At 44.9% G+C, this 16,575-nt stretch overlaps 1 protein-coding gene across 3 annotated transcripts in view; it reads left to right on the top strand.

The window, feature by feature from the left end:
* The window catches only part of cryz (crystallin, zeta (quinone reductase)), a 70,147-nt gene extending 65,460 nt beyond the window's left edge, over positions 1-4,687 (top strand). For all 3 annotated transcript variants that reach the window (XM_080195077.1, XM_080195076.1, XM_080195078.1), the window contains exon 9: positions 468-4,687. In XM_080195077.1, coding sequence (XP_080051203.1) covers positions 468-629 — 162 coding nt within the window. In that variant the 3' untranslated portion in view covers positions 630-4,687. The remainder of the gene's footprint in view (positions 1-467) is intronic.
* The last annotated feature ends 11,888 nt before the right edge of the window (positions 4,688-16,575 follow it).

The following is a 16,575-nucleotide window of genomic DNA, read 5'->3' as shown; positions in this document are numbered from 1 at the left end:
GCAAACTCATTCCCCAGTTCCTTCCCCGATGATGCATGCAGAAGCAGCAAGGGATAAGGAGAGGGAAGCGGCAATGTGTTTTAATAAAAGATTATGCATGAGTCCTAATCACACCAAAGCAAAGATAGAGACAGTGCAACTCCCTCAGTACAAACTATACTGTTAGAATGCTGTTTAAAAGTTGGATATTGTTATCACAGGTGTGGCTACATCTCAAAAACACTCCATTGACTCTGACATGCTTTGGTTTCCTGCCCCAATGTCTTTTTTGTGATTCAGTCAAATTCCTGTTAAGTAATTGATCTTGTGAAGTGGTTTGGGATGTTTTACTATGTTTTACTTAAAGGCACTGTATAAATATAAGTTTTTGCTGCATTTATATATGGCATTTAACAACCTCAGGATGTCTCAAAATGCTGTCATAGTGCACAAATCATGAACTCCCTAAGTCTTTCTGCTTGCTGTAGGAGGATCGAGTGGAGATAGCAGCTGCACTCCTTGCAGGAATGGAGGTGGGTTGGCTGAAGCCTGTGGTGGGGCCAGAATACCCACTAGAGAAGGTGGCCCAAGCTCACGAAGACATCATTAAGGGGTCTGGGGCACTGGGCAAAATTATACTGATAATATGATCCTTCTGCCTTATAGGAAGACGTCACTGCCCAGTAAACTTCAGGCCACTCCTGTAAAAATCTAAAGTGGCCTTTTAATATTGTAGAGTAGTGCGCTCAGTGTCTTGGGGGGGGTGGGATAGTGACAGGGGTTGGGGAGTGAGATGTATTTGAGTGCTCCCATTCTCCTATCACATGGCCTGATTGTTTGCCAATTTGCACTGAATTCAAGAAAACAAATGACTAATAATGATTAATTTGAGTTTTATTGCGTTGACCATCATGGTGTTGGATGCACCATCAGTTTTGTGTGTTTATAACACTCTGTGACTAAGATTCAGGAAACAACTGCCCAGAGACAAAATGGGAATTGCTGTGGTTTTGATAGTGGGCGAGATACTGCCACAGTCATTCTCTGCTCCTGCTTTTTTAAACTCATTAATTTTCCACCTTTTATCATCTCAGTAAATAGCAGGTGACAATTGCTGATTAGCCTAGCCAGGTCTTGGCACAGTAAGTGCCCCAACTGCAATTTCCACATCAGCACACGATCAGTCAAACACAGAAAGCTAACTGCCAAAATCAGTTCAATAAATATTTGTTTTGATGCCCTGATTACATGACTTGCTGGCTATTACACATCCATGGATGGATGGTCTGATTTACATTATTACAGAGATTTTGCTCAGCTGCTTCACGTTTATATATCTGACGGCTCATCTGTCTTAGGACAGGGGCAGGAACGGAATGACTTGATTTCCTATCCAGAGATTGAAAAGAGGTGTTCAAAATAATGAAGCATTTTGATAACTAAGAGAGAAACTGTTTTCATTGTCAAGAGTTTTGGTAACCAGAGGGAGCTAGAAAATAATTGACAAAGAACCAGAGGGAGAGGCGCAATATTTTTAAAACACAACAAATTGTTAAAATTTGGAATGTGCTTTCTGAAAGGAAAGTGGAAGGAAAGATATTTAATGATAATTTTTAAAATGGAATAGGATGAATACTTAGAAAGTATTTGCAGAGCTATGGGAAAAGAATGGAGGAGTGGTTTTAAAACAGGAAGTGCTGGATAAATTCAGCAGGTCTGGCAGCATCTGTGTATAGAGAAACAGAGTCCATATGACTCTTCTAGATAAGTAGTCCTAGGTGACCATAGGCTGCTCTCTCCTTTGAGAGGGAGAGCTGACTGGTGGTGATTTAACCTGAGGATCACCACACTTGAGGCGAGGGGCAAGATTGAGAACCTTCATGGATAACCTCAGCTAGTACGGGAATTGAACCCACGCTGTTGGCATCATTCTGCATCACACCAGCTGTCCAGTCAACTGACCTAAACAAGCCCCTCCTCCCACCCCCTGACTCTCTCTTCAGTTCTGTAGAAGGTCATATGGACTCAAAATGTAAACTGTTTCTCTATACACAATGCCAGTATGTTAGAGGAGTGGGGCTAATTGAATAGCTCTGTTAAGAATCCAGCACAGACATTATCATCTCTGTTTTTAAAAATAGTAATTCAGATTCCCAGTTCGTGGATTCAAAATCATTTTTTGATATAAAGCATAGTTTTGTGACACCATTTTTAAGTGATTGAGATTTTCCCTTAAGAATTAATATACAGACTGCAGTTTGGTTTTGTGGACATTTCTCAATGGGAAAAGAATGCAGCTTGAAACACTGTACATTATAGTACAATACTAACTTTTAACATGAAATCAATTCCTACATACTAAAGAGATATAAACTTACCAGTGATGGTTGAGAAGTTTGTTTGTAGATGTGGGTGAGGCAATTAGGTGAGACTAATCGATAAAGGGGCTGAATCATTAACAAACTTTAAAAAAATCCAAAAACTATCAGCCAGTTTTGTGTTGATAAAGCTCCCTGTAGCAGTTAATGTCAACATTGATTGCAGTATTTACTTTGGGACTGCTCATTCTCTCAGCTTCATTACCATCATTTATTCCCCATTATTCAGTCGTGTTCTTAACATAAGAACATAAGAACTAGGAACAGGAGTAGGCCATCTGGCCCCTCGAGCCTGCTCCACCATTCGATAAGACCATGGTTGATCTTTTCATGGACTCAGCTCCACTTACCCATCCGCTCACCATAACCCTTCCTTTACTGTTCAAAAATTTATCTATCCTTGCCTTAAAAACATTCAATGAGGTAGCCTCAACTGCTTCACTGGGCAGGGAATTCCACAGATTTACAACTCTTTGTGTGAAGAAGTTCCCCCTCAACTCAATCCTAAATCTGCTACCCCTTGTTTTGAGGCCATGCCCCCTAGCTCTAGTTTCACCTGCCAGCAGAAACAACTTCCCTGCTTCTATCTCATCTATCCCCTTCATAATCTTAGATGTTTCTGTAAGATCTCCCCTCATTCTTCTAAATTCCAATGAGTATAGCCCCAGTTTACTCAGTCTCTTCTCATAAGTCAACGTCTCAACTCTGGGATCAACCTAGTGAATCACCTCTACACCCCTTCCAATGTCAATATATCCTTTCTCAAATAAGGAGACTAAAACTGTACACAGTACTCCAGGTGTGGCCTCACCAGCACCTTATGCAGCTGCAACATAACCTCGCTGTTTTTAAACTCCATCCCTCTACCAATGAAGGACAAAATTCCACATGCCTTCTTAATTACCTGCTGCACCTGCAAACCAACTCCTTGTGATTCTTGCACAAAGACACCCAGGTCCCTCTGCACAACAACTTGTTGCAATTTTTTACCATTTAAATAATAATCCATTTTGCTGTTATTCCTACCAAAATGGATGGTCTCACATTTACCAACATTGTACTCTATCTGCCAGACCCTCGCCCACTCATTATATCCCTTTGCAGACTTTCAGCAACATCTGCACACTTTACTCTGCCACTCATCTTAGTGTTATCTGCGAATTTTGACACACTGCATTTGATCCCCAACTCCAAATCATCTAAATCGTAAACAATTACGGTCCCAACGCTGATGCCTGAGGCACACCACTATTCACTGATTGCCAACCAGAAAAACACCAATTTACTCCCATTCTTTGCTTTCTGTTAGTTAACCAATCCTCTATCCATGCTAATTCCTAAGTATGATCAGAAATAGTCAGCACGGCTTTGTCAAGGGCCTTACGAGCCTAGTTGAGTTCTTTGAAAATGTGACTGAACACATTGACGAAGGAAGAGTGGTGGATGCTGTTTACATGGACTTCAGCAAGGCATTTGATTAAGGTCCCCCATGCAAGACTTTTTGAGAAGGTGAGAGGGCATGGGATCCAAGGGGCTTTGGCCTTGTGGATCCAGAACTGGCTTGCCTGCAGAAGGCAGAGAGTGGTTGTGGATGAGTCTTGTTCTGCATGGAGGTTGGTCACCAGTGGAGTGCCCCAGGGATCTGTTCTAGGACCCTTGCTGTTTGTCATTTTCATAAATGATCTGGATGAGGAAGTGGAGGGATGGATTAGTAAGTTCGCCGACAATACGAAGCTTGGTGGTGTTTTGGATAGTCTGGAGGGATGTCAGAAGTTGCAACACGACATAGATAGGATGCAAGACTGGGTGGAGAAGTGGCAGATGGACTTCAACGCAGATAAATGTGTCGTGGTCCGTTTTGGCAGGACCAATGGGATGAAGGAATACAATATCAAGAGTAGGAGTCTTAGCAGTGTTGAGGAGCAGAAGGATCTTGGGGTCCGGGTCCATAGGACTCTTAAATCGGCCTCGCAGGTGGAGGATGTGCTCAAGAAGGCATATGGTGTACTGGCCTTCATTAATCGAGGGATTGAGTTTAGGAGTCGGGAGGTAACGCTGCAACTTTATAAGACCCTTGTCAGACCCCACTTGGTGTACTGTGTGCAGTTCTGGTCGCCTCACTACAGGAAGGATGTGGAAGCTATTGAGAGGGTGCAGAGGAGATTTACAAGGATGTTGCGTGGATTGGGAGGCATGCCTTATGAAGATAGGTTGAGGGAGCTAGGTCTCTTCTCCCTGGAGAGACGAAGGTTGAGAGGCGACCTGACAGAGGTTTATAAAATGTTGAGAGGAATAGATAGGGTGGATTCTCGGAGGCTATTTCCCAGGGCTGAAATGGTCGCTATGAGAGGACACAGGTTTAAGGTGCTGGGGAGCAGGTACAGAGGAGATGTCAGGGGTAAGTTTTTCACTCAGAGGGTGGTGAGTGAGTGGAATCGGCTGCCATCAGTGGTGGTGGAGGCGAACTCGCTGGGGTCTTTTAAAAGACTTCTAGATGAGTACATGGGATTTAATGGGATTGGGAGTTACAGATAGCTCTATGGCCTGGTAGGTATGGATATGATCGGTGCAACCTGTGGGCCGAAGGGCCTGTTTGTGCTGTAGTGTTCTATGTGCTATGTTCTAATACATTACCCGTAACACCGTGCACCTTTATCTTTTGTACCAGTCTTTGGTGCGGCACCTTGTCAAATGCTTTCTGGAAATCCAGATACATCACATCCACAGGTTCCCCATTATCCTCTGCAAGTGTAATGTTCTCAAAGAATTCCACCAAATTAATCAAACTTGACCTTCCCTTCATGAACCAATGTCTTACCAGTGGGACAATTTATATCCAGATGTCTCGCTATTTCTTCCCTGATGATAGGTTCAAGCATTTTTCCTATTACAGAAGTTAAGCTAACCGGCCTATAGTTACCCACCTTTTGTCCACCTCCTTTTTTAAACAGTGGCATCACATTTGCTGTTTTCCAAACTGCGGGAACCACCCCACAGTCCAGCGAATTTCGTAAATTACCACTAGTGCATTTGCTATTTCTCCCACTATCTCTTTTAGTACCCTGGAGTGCATTCCATCAGGACCAGGAGATTTGTCTACCTTTAGCCCCATTAATTTGCCCAACACTACCTCTTTCATGATCATGATGAGTTTCTAAGTCCTCACTTGCCATAGCCTTCCTGTCATCAATGTTTGGGATGTTACTTGTGTCTTCCACTGTGAAGACTGGCACAAAATACTGTTCAATACCTCAGCCATTTTCTCATTTCCAACTATTACATCCTCCTTTCTTCATGGATTGAAGCACTAAATAAAAACTTATTGATTACACACTTCAAACAATATTGAAATGGTGTAGTGAGACTAATGCTCCTATTTCTTATGTTCTTATGTTCTTTATGTTCTTATGAAATGCTGGGGATACTGTCTTGTGATACAACTATACACAGCGTCCACACACCTCTCCATTGACATGACACAAAGTAGTTTGTTGTGACCCATTGGAAAATGACATTAGAATGAGCGGTAAATCACATCAACAATTTTATAATTAAAATATTTACCAAATCCACATTAAATGAGAATTCTCACAACACCAGGTTAAAGTCCAACAGCTCTATTTGGTAGCAGGAGCTTTTGGAGTGCTGCTCCTTCATCAGGTGAGTGGCCCTGAAGGAGCAATGCTGTGAAAACTCATACTATCAAATAAACCTGTTGGACTTTAACCTGGTGTTGTGAGACTTCTTACTGTGCCCACCCCAGTCCAACGCCAACGTTTCCACATCATCACATTAAGTGAGGAATTAGTGTACTGTGCCAAGATTCACCTTATCAATATCTCTCTGATGAGATCTCTCACTCACTGTACTCACTGCTTTATTTATCCTCCACACTTCTGCTCCTCTTTCTTGGGAATCTAATCATTGCCAGTTCACACTTCTGGTAGCCAAAGCACAGTCAACAGGCATTGATGTAAAATATGCAGTTCACTTTATTTGCAAATATTTGAGATTGAAAGGATCTTTGTGAATGATTCTCAATTTCTTGATTGTTAATAAATAAAGTATAAGTTTTAAAAAATCTGCTGTGTTTACTGTGTGGCAGTTAGTATATAAGGAGCATGGAACAATGAGCCTATCCAATCAATTCAGAAGGGAAATGGCAGAGACGCACTAATAGACCCATTCTCATCAGACCCACCTGTAAGATTAATTACTCCATTTTCACATGGTAACAGTTCACAAAATCACTTTCTCCATTTTAAAAATCCTGTTAAAAAGGTGCCACAAATCAGACAGGAGGCACAAAGGACATGTGTTAACATTTAGTCAATGTGAATGTGGCGCAGTGTTACTAGCCCCATTAAATGTTTGAGCTCCTTATGGCCTCTCTTCCATCTCCCTTTGCCTCAAGCACCCCAGAGTCAGTCGGCACACCCCATCCTGCTCCAAAATTATGTTTAAAAATCTCCCTACTCTTCCACAAAGTCCTTTTCTTCTCCACTCCTCACCTCAATGTCCGCCACCCTCCTGAGCCAAAGACAAAGAACCTGTACCATGGATCAACTCAATGTGAGTAACCCTCAAGGACTTTCCAATCTGTCCGCTCCCCTCATAATTTTGTAGACTTCTATGAGGTCGCCCCTCAACCTCCGTCGTTCCAGTGAGAACAAACCAAGTTTCTCCAACCTCTCCTCATAGTTAATGCCCTCCGTATCAGGCAACATCCTGGTAAATATTTTCTGTACCCTCTCCAAACTCTCCACATTTTTCTGGTAGTGTGGCAACCAGAATTGAACACTATATTCCAAGTGTGGCCAAACAAAGGTTCTATAAAGCTGCAACATGACTTGACAATTTTTGAACTCAAGTGCCCCAGCCAATGAAAGCAAGCATACCATATGCTTTCTTGACTATCTTCTCCACCTGCATTGCCACTTTCAGTGACCTGTGTACCTGTACACCCAGATCCCTCCGCCTATCAATACTCTTAAGTGTTCTGCCATTTGCTGTATATTTCCTATCTTTATTAGATCTTCCAGCATGCATTACCTCACATTTACATAGAAACATAGAACATTACAGCACAGGACAGGCCCTTCAGCCCTCAATGTTGTGCCGAGCTATGTCCAATCCCAAGATCAAGCTATCCCCTCCCTATACTTCTGGAGTGCTCCATGTGCCTATCCAATAACCACTTGAAAGTTCCTAAAGTGTCGGACTCCACTATCACAGCAGGCAGTCTATTCCATACCCCAACCACTTCCTGAGTAATGAATCCACCTCGGACATCCCTCTTATATCTCCCACTATGAACTTCATGCCCCCCAGTGATAGCAACATCCACCAGAGGAAATAGTCTCTGCATGTCCACTCTATCAATCCTTCTCATCATCTTATAAACCTCTATTAAGTCGCCTCTCATCCTCCTCCGCTCCAAAGAGAAAAACCCCAGCTCCCTCAACCTTTCTCATAAGATATACCCTCCAAACCAGGCAACATCCTGATAAATCTTCTCTGCACTCTCCCCAGTGCTTCCACATCCTTCTTATAGTGAGGTGATCAGAACTGCACACAATATTCCAAATGTGGTCTCACCAAGGTCCTGTATAGTTGCAGCCTAACCCCTTGGCTCTTAAACTCAAACCCCCTGTTAATAAATGCTAACACACTATCCACTTGAGTGGCAACCTTCAGAGATCTGTGGATTTGAACCCCAAGATCTCCCTGTTCCTTCACATTCCGTAGAACCCTGCCTTAACTCTGTAATCTGCATTCAAGTTTGTCCTACCAAAATGAATCACCTCAACACTTACCAGGGTTAAACTCCATCTGCCACTTTTCGGCCCAGCTCTGCATCCTATCAATGTCTCTTTGCAGCCTGCAAGAGCCCTCCACCTCATCCACTACTCCACCAATCTTGGTGTCGTCAACAAATTTACTAACCTACCTTTCAGCCCCTTCTTCCAAGTCATTGATAAAAATCACAAAAAGCAGAGGACCCAACACTGATCCCTGTGGTACACTGCTGGTAACTGGCCTCCAGTCTGAAAATTTTCCCTCCACCACCACCCTCTGTCTTCTATTATACAGCCAGTTACTTATCCTTATAATTTGTCCAGATTAAATTCAATCTTCCACCTCTCTGCCCAAGTCTCCAACCAATCTATATCCTGCTTTAACCTCTGACAATCCTCATCACTTTCCGCAAATCCACCAACCTTTGCGTCATTTGCAAACTTACTAATCAAATCAGTTACATTTGCCTCCAAATCTTCTATATATATTACAAACAGCAAAGGTCCCTGAGGTATGCTTGATGTGCAGGGCTAGAACTGTGTCGGTCACAGGAAGGGGGAATGCTGATAACTGGGCATTCCCAGGGTCTCCAAGGTGAAAGGCCTTGGCACCACTTTCTCCTCCCTACAGGAATTCTGCAGCCCTGGATTCCTCCATGGGATGAAGGGACATCTGGAGTGAGATCTAGAAGCATTGCCATCCTCTGGCACTGTCATTCATGGATGCCAATAAGTGCCTTGTGTCATGCTGTTGGTTCCCTGAACTCTGAAATTCACCTCTGAACTGTGGAGTTCATCGTCTGAACCATGGAGTAGACATCACTACCATGGAGTGATTGTCCTGCCCCAAGGTCTCCATTGTGGAAGCCATTCTCACACTGTTGGCCTAATTGCCTCAGAATGCTGGCTCCTTGGACAGAAGGCCATGGGATTCCTCCAATTGCTCTTGCAATGTGAGGAGGGATATTGAAATCTCTTCCTGATATTCCTGACTCTGCATTTGGAATTCCAGCAACTAAGGGGCAACTGAGTCCAGAGGCATGTTGACTGGGGCTCAACAGAGTCCTGTAGTATCGGGGAACTCCAAGTGACGGCTCCAAGTGGGACATAACTGCCTGTGCCTGCTGGGAATCATTAGAAGTGAAGTGCTGACCAGTTGGCAAACCAGAAGCCTGTCTACTACTAATGCTCACCAAGATGCGAGTCTCTGTGCTGGATTGGGTGAAGGGTCCGGGTGATGGCTATGATGCCTCCTCAGTGGGAACGTCTGAGAATTTGTCAGTGTTGCTCTCCTGGCCTGTCTTCAAAACTGCTCCACTGATTTCACTGAATGGAAGGGAGATGGCAACAGTGCATGTCAGGGGCATAAGGAGAAGAGAGAAGAAACTCTCCAGATGGATGATTGTGTTGTGGGTCCTCATCGTTTTCTCTTGTACCAACGTTGCCCACACTGTAGGAGTGGTCCACTTCCTCCCTGGCAAGGGCTCTGTCCTCAAATGGCGAGAGGATTTTCAGTTTGGGCATTTCTCTGCCTGTCTATGTATAGACAGGCAGATTGCCCTTCAAAGCAGATTGCCCTTCAAAGAGACAGATGGGAGAGGCTGCGTGGCAAATCAGTTAGCAAGGATGCCTGGCATGTCTGTTGCTGAATAGGAGGTGAGATGTGATAAGTCTTTTTCTGACGAGCAGGTAATAACTAGTGGGGTACCACAGAGATCTGTATTAGGACCCCAATTATATATTAATGATTTTGAAATAGGAATGAAACATTTTACCTTCAATTTTCAGATGTTATAGAGTTGGGTGAGAGGGTGAGCTGTGAGGAGGATGCAGAGATGCTTCAGCGTGACTTGGACTAGCTGAGTGTGGGCATCTGCATGGCAGATGCTGTTTCATGTAGATAAATCCACTTTGGTAGCAATAATAGGAAGTCAGATCATTACTTGAATAGGTGTAAATTGAGAGAGTTGGATACTCAGCAAGTATGACATTAGTGTACCTTTAAGAAAGTTTTTTTTAAATCCTGATCTCTGGAGACCTCATAGATTCAGTGTTTCTCGTTGCTGCCGAACTGTCTACCAGATTTATTGCTCCTTAAAGTGGCTTAAATAAGGGTTTTTTTATTTACTCTGAGATTAGTTTTTTGGCTGTGCATTGTTAAGAGTAAAATATAGATTTTTTTCCTTCCTAGAGAGTTTAAGGTTTTCTTTCTATTTGGCTGCAGTTTTGAGTTTTAATCTTTAAAAGGGACAGCAAGCTAAAAAGAAGTGTTTCTCCCTATTTTGTTTGGAAATTCTGCTGGTTATCTGAAAACAAACCCCTTTCTGAAGGGGTGACTTGACCCGAGTCTCTCCCTAGGGTTCAGGAAAGTTGTTCTGACTTCAGACTGTTTTGAGTCTATCAAGACAATTTCAGACTTCATCTAAAGGACTCAATTGCAGTATCACATGAGCATTAGCCTTTGCTGCGTCGAACCCGTTTAAAGGGTTTTGTTGATGGAAGGTTTTGGTTTGATTGGAACATCTTTGATATATTTGTTAAGGGTTATACTTTATTGGAGTTGTTTTGTTTTTGTTTGTAATTGATAATTGTTATTGTTAATTTTTTTTCCATTGTTAATTTTCTTTCTGGGGGTCCTTGTGCACGAGTCGCAAAAGACCAGTCTGCAGGTGCAGCAGGTGATCAAGAAGGAGAATGGAATGCTGGCCTTTATAGCGAGGCGGATAGAATATAAAAACAGGGAGGTCTTGCTGCAACTGTACAGGGCATTGGTGAGGCCACAGCTGGAGTACTGTGTGCAGTTTTGGTCGCCACACTTGCGCAAGGATATATTAGCCTTGGAGGGAGTGCAGAGGAGGTTCACTAGGCTGTTACCGGAGATGAGGGGGTTGGCCTATGAAGAGAGACTAAATAGACTGGGTCTGTACTCGTTGGAGTTTAGAAGGATGAGGGGGGATCTTATAGAGACGTATAAGATAATGAAAGGGATGGATAGGGTAGAGGTAGCGAGACTCTTCCCACTTAGAAAGGATAGCAGAACTAGAGGGCACAGCCTCAAGATAAGCGGGGGGAGTGCAGTTTAGATCAGAGTTGAGGAGGAACTTCTTCACTCAAAAGGTGGTGAATCTCTGGAATTCTCTGCCCGTTGAAGTGGTGGAGGCTACCTCACTAAATATATTTAAGTCACAGGTAGATAGATTTTTGATAGACAAGGGAATTAAGGGTTATGGGGAGAAAGTGGAAAAGTGGAACTGATCCACTTCAGTCAGCCATGATCTTATTGAATGGCAGGGCAGGCTCGAAGGGCTAGATGGCCTACTCCTGCTCCTATTTCTTATGTTCTTATATATGTTAACTACATTCTTAATTAAAGGCCAATTAGCCTTATTTCAGTGATCAATAAGTTAGTGGAAAGGGTCCTGAGAGATAGGATTTATGACCATTTGGAAAGATGCAGCTTAATCCGGGATAGCATGGTTTCGTGGGGGGTAAGTCCTGCCTTACAAATTTGATTGAATTTTTTGCGGAGGTAACTAAGTGTGTAGATGAAGGTAGAGCGGTTGATGTCATATACATGGATTTTAGTAAGGTGTTTGATAAGGTTCCCCATGGTAGGCTCATGAAGAAAGTGAGGTGTGGGATAAAAGGAAATTTGGCCAATTGGATAAGTAACTGTCTGTCTCATAGAAGACAGAGGGTGGTGGTGGAGGGAAAATTTTCAGACCGGAGGCCAGTTACCAGCGGTGTACCACAGGGATCAGTGCTGGGTCCTCTGCTATTTGTGATGTTTATCAATGACTTGGAAGAGGGGGCTGAAGGATGGGTTAGTAAATTTGCTGATGACACCAAGATTGGTGGAGTAGTGGATGACGTGGAGGGCTCTTGTAGGCTGCAAGGAGACATCGCTAGGATGCAGAGCTGGGCAGAAAAGTGGCAGATGGAGTTTAACCCTGATAAGTGCGAGGTGATTCATTTTGGTAGGACAAACTTGATTATAAGGTCAACAGCAGGGTTCTGAGGAATGTGGAAGAACAGAGAGATCTTGATGTTCATATCCACAGATCTCTAAAGGTTGCCACTCAAGTGGATAGAGCCGTGAAGAAGGCTTATAGTGTGTTAGCGTTTATTAATGAGGGTTTAAGTTTAAGAGCCATGAGCTGGACCTTGGTGAGACCACATTTGGAATATTGTATGCAGTTCTGGTCACCTCACTATAAGAAGGATGTGGAAGCATTGGAGAGAGTGCAGAGGAGATTTACCAGGATGCTGCCTGGTTTGGAGGGTAGGTCTTATGAGGAAAGGTTGAGGGAGCTGGGGCTTTTCTCTTTAGAGCAGAGGAGGATAAGAGGCGACTTAATAGAGATTTGTAAGATGATGAGGGGGATAGATAGAGGGGTCGTGCAGAGACTATTTCCTCAGGTGGATGTAGCTGTTACTCAGGGGCATAACTATAAGGAATTCACTGCCTGCTGTGATGGTGGAGTCAGACACTTCAGGAACTTTCAAACGGTTATTGGATAGGCACATGGAGCACTCCAGAATGATAGGAAGTGTGATAGCTTGATCTTGAGTTTGGACATAGCTCGTCACAACATCGAGGGCCGAAGAGCCTGTACTGTTCTATGTTCTATAAACTTTGTTTGATAAAGCCTCCCTAATGGATCATTTGAATCGTCCCTGAGGTGAAACGCTTATGCTTATCTTAGCCAAATTCAAGGTGCAAAATTTATCAGATCCAGGCAGACTTCATAAAACACTTTGGGGTTTCTGACAAAAACCATAACGCAAGACCTTGGAGTCCTCGTGCATCAGTCACTGAAAGTAAGCACGCAGGTACAGCAGGCGGTAAAGAAGCAAATGTTGGCAAGTGTGAGGTGGTCCACTTTGGTAGGAAGAATGGTAGGAAGGACTATTACTTACGTGGCGAAAAACTGCAGCAGGCGACGGTGCAGAGGGACCTCGGGGTCCTTGTGCATGAGTCGCAAAAACCCAGCCTGCAGGTGCAGCAGGTGGTCAGGAAGGCGAATGGGATGCTGGCCTTCATAGCGAGGGGGATTGAATATAAAAGTAGGGAGGTCTTGCTGCAGCTGTATAGGGCATTGGTGAGGCCGCAGCTGGAGTACTGTGTGCAGTTTTGGGCGCCGCACCTGCGCAAGGATATTTTGGCCTTGGAGGGAGTGCAGAGGAGGTTTACTAGGCTGATACCGGAGTTGAGGGGGTTGAGCTATGAGGAGAGGCTGAATAAACTAGGCTTGTACTCGTTAGAGTTTAGAAGAATGAGGGGAGATCTCATTGAGACGTATAAGATGATGAATGGGATGGATAGGATAGAGGTGGAAAGACTCTTCCCGCTCAAAAAAGACAGTAGGACTAGGGGGCACAGCCTCAAGATAAAGGGGGGGCGGTTCAGAACGGAGTTGAGGAGGAACTTCTTCACTCAAAGGGTGGTGAATCTCTGGAATTCTCTGCCCGTTGAAGTGGTGGAGGCTGCCTCGCTAAATATTTTTAAGAAGCGGGTTGATGGGTTTTTGATAAGAGAAGGGATTAAGGGTTATGGGGAGAGGGCGGGAAAGTGGAACTGAGCCACGACAGATCAGCCATGATCTTATTGAATGGCGGGGCAGGCTCGAAGGGCCAGATGGCCTACTTCTGCTCCTATTTCTTATGTTCTTATGTTCTTAAATGCTATGTTGGCCTTCATAGCAAGAGGATTTAAGTATAGGAATAAAAATGTTTTACTGCAATTGTACAGAATGTTGTTGAGACCACACCTGGAGTATTGTGTGCAGTTTTGGTATCCTTATCTGAGAAAGGATGTCCTTGCCATAGAGGGAGTACAGCGAAGGTTTACCAGGCTGATTCCTGGGATGGCAGGTCTGTCATATGAGGACAGACTAAATCAATTCAGATTATATTCACTGGAATTTAGAAGAGTGAGAGGGGATCCCATTGAAACTTATAAAATTCTAATAGGGTTAGGCAGAGTAGATTCAGAAAGAATGTTGTTGATGGTGGGGGAGTCCAGATTAGGGGTCATAGTTTGAGGATAAGGGATAAACCTTTCAGAACTGAGGTGAGGAGAAATTTCTTCACCCAGAGGGTGGTGAATGTGTGGAATTCACTCCCACAGATAGTAGTTGTGGCCAAAACATTGTGTGATTTCAAGAAGGAATTAGATATAGTGCTTGGAGCTAAAGGGATCAAAGGATATGGGGGGAAGTGGGGATCAGGATATTGAATTTGATGATAAGCCCTAATCAAGATGAATGGCAGAGCAGGTATGAGGGGTCAAATGGTCTACTCCTGCTTCTGGTTTTTATGTTTCTGCGAGAGGAACTGTAGGGGAGATGAGGAAGTGTGTCAGTGGCGGGGCCCCCTGAGTTCGCAGTGAATAAGCTCCCAGTGGATGTGTCATGGGTGACTGAGTGTGTAAGTTAGAGGTTATTTATTAGTGTCACAGGTAGGTTTACATTAGCACGGCAATGAAGCTATTGTGCAAATCCCCTAGTCACCACACTCCGGCACCAGTTCGGGTACACTGAGGGAGAATTTAGCATGGCCAATACACCTATCCAGCATGTTTTTCAGAATGTGAGAGGAAACTGGAGCATCCAGAGGAAACCCACACATTCAGGAGAGAACACGCAGACTCCACACAGACAGACCCAAGCCAGAGTCAAACCCAGGTCCCTGGAGCCGTGAGGCAGCAGTGTGAATCTGTTGGGAAATGAGGAGAATTATTTATCTTGGCTGTGCTGAGGAAGTCATTCACCTTCTTCCTGTGCTGGATGCCCGTTATCTTGTGCAGGGAGCTGGCACTTACTGGTGCTGCCTCCATGTGGGGTTGGTGATCTTGCTATAGTTGGTCTTCTGCCAACCCGAGGTTACAGGATGTCCCATCTCTCTTTCGCCTCATCCAGCATCCTGGTGAGTACTCACCCTGAAAACCGTAGGACTGTCTTCTCAGCGGCCATCCTCCTGACTGGACTTGGACTGAGAGCTGGGGAGGAGTTTAAACAGAGCTGCCCGCCTATTTGAAGAGACCAAGTGATAGTGGGGCGGGTAAATCAGAGTCTGATTGTTACAGACTCAGTGTGAAACCTGGGGGGAGGGGGGTGGTACCGCGATTCTCCCTGCTGGGCACCACGGCCTCTGTGTGTCTCCGGCAGCCGATTTCCAGCACCGCCAGCTCCACCGCAGAAATCAGCACAGAGCTGAATAAATTATTGAAATCACAATTCAAATACTATTTAAATGTGATTAACGAGCTCGGGACTGAAATCACCGGGCCCGGTAGCGTCTCCCCCCCTCCCTCACCAGGAGTGTTTCACTCCAGCAGGGATTACACCAGCTCCTCATTTGCAGGGAGCTGGCAGCCCAACCCCGCTGGAAGGGGGACAATTGTGCCCAACCGCCCTCCCCCCCCCCCCCCCGCCCCAGAGGGTTGGGCGCCGGGGGGGGTTGCGCAGTGCCCCTTAGCATGAGCATCCTGGCAGTGCCAGCCTGGACATCCTGGCACTGTCCAAGGGGCAAGGTACCAATGTCTGGGGAGCACCACAGCACCGCCCATCAGACATGAGGCAGTGCCAAGGGAATGGGGCCTATTGGGGCAGTACCTCTGGGGGGCAGATTGGTGGGAATGGCAGGGGGGAACCCGCTGCCACTCTGCACTCAGGCTGACTGACAGAGGGAGGGAGGCCAGCAATCAGGGCTGTCCATCAGAGCAGGGTCAAGAGTGTCAGTGTGCTGGGGTGGGGTGTTGGCGGTCAAGGTGGACCAGGGTATGGGGACGTCAAATCTTAGCTGGACATGTTTTGGGGGGGGGGGCCACCAATTGGGCCATGGGGGAGTCGCAGGGGTAGCAGTGTGGGGTCCGTGGGGCTGGCCAGCAGTGTGGGGGGGCCGCTGCGACCTTGGAGCTGACAGATTGATGCATGCACAGTGGCCCACTCAGCCCTCTGCTGCCGGCTTCTCTAGTGAGAATAGGCCCTGTACCCTGATATTCAGCGTGATTCACGCTGAGTCACTCTGCAGTGCACAGAGTGTGGGAGATTCAATCTGGAACTCTGCTAAAAAACAGCAGGATTTATTCGTTTTGATGCAAATTTGACACAGTATATTTTTGGGAGACGTACCCTGTGCTTTTTTTTTCACAAAAGATGCAGCTCAAAAACTCTGCCAGTGGGAAACTTCCTGCTTTTCTCACCTAAAACCACACTTTGCCAAAATAGTTTTGTCCTATGATTCCTGAGCTTGTACAGATCCAAACAAACGAGGAAGAAAGATGAAGTGCGGTCAATATTCTATTTGCTGACAAGGAGTTTGAGAAACAAAAAAACACAAAGTCCAGACATGATTTGTGCAGATTTATTCATTATACTATTTGATTTATTTGTGAATTGTAAAGCAGTAGGGTAAAG

The sequence above is a fragment of the Carcharhinus amblyrhynchos genome, chromosome 9 (assembly GCF_965287045.1).
Source record: "Carcharhinus amblyrhynchos chromosome 9, sCarAmb.v2.hapA, whole genome shotgun sequence".
Taxonomy (NCBI): domain Eukaryota; kingdom Metazoa; phylum Chordata; class Chondrichthyes; order Carcharhiniformes; family Carcharhinidae; genus Carcharhinus; species Carcharhinus amblyrhynchos.
Note: the sequence above shows the minus strand (reverse complement) of the source record. Positions and strands in the feature narration are given on the sequence as shown.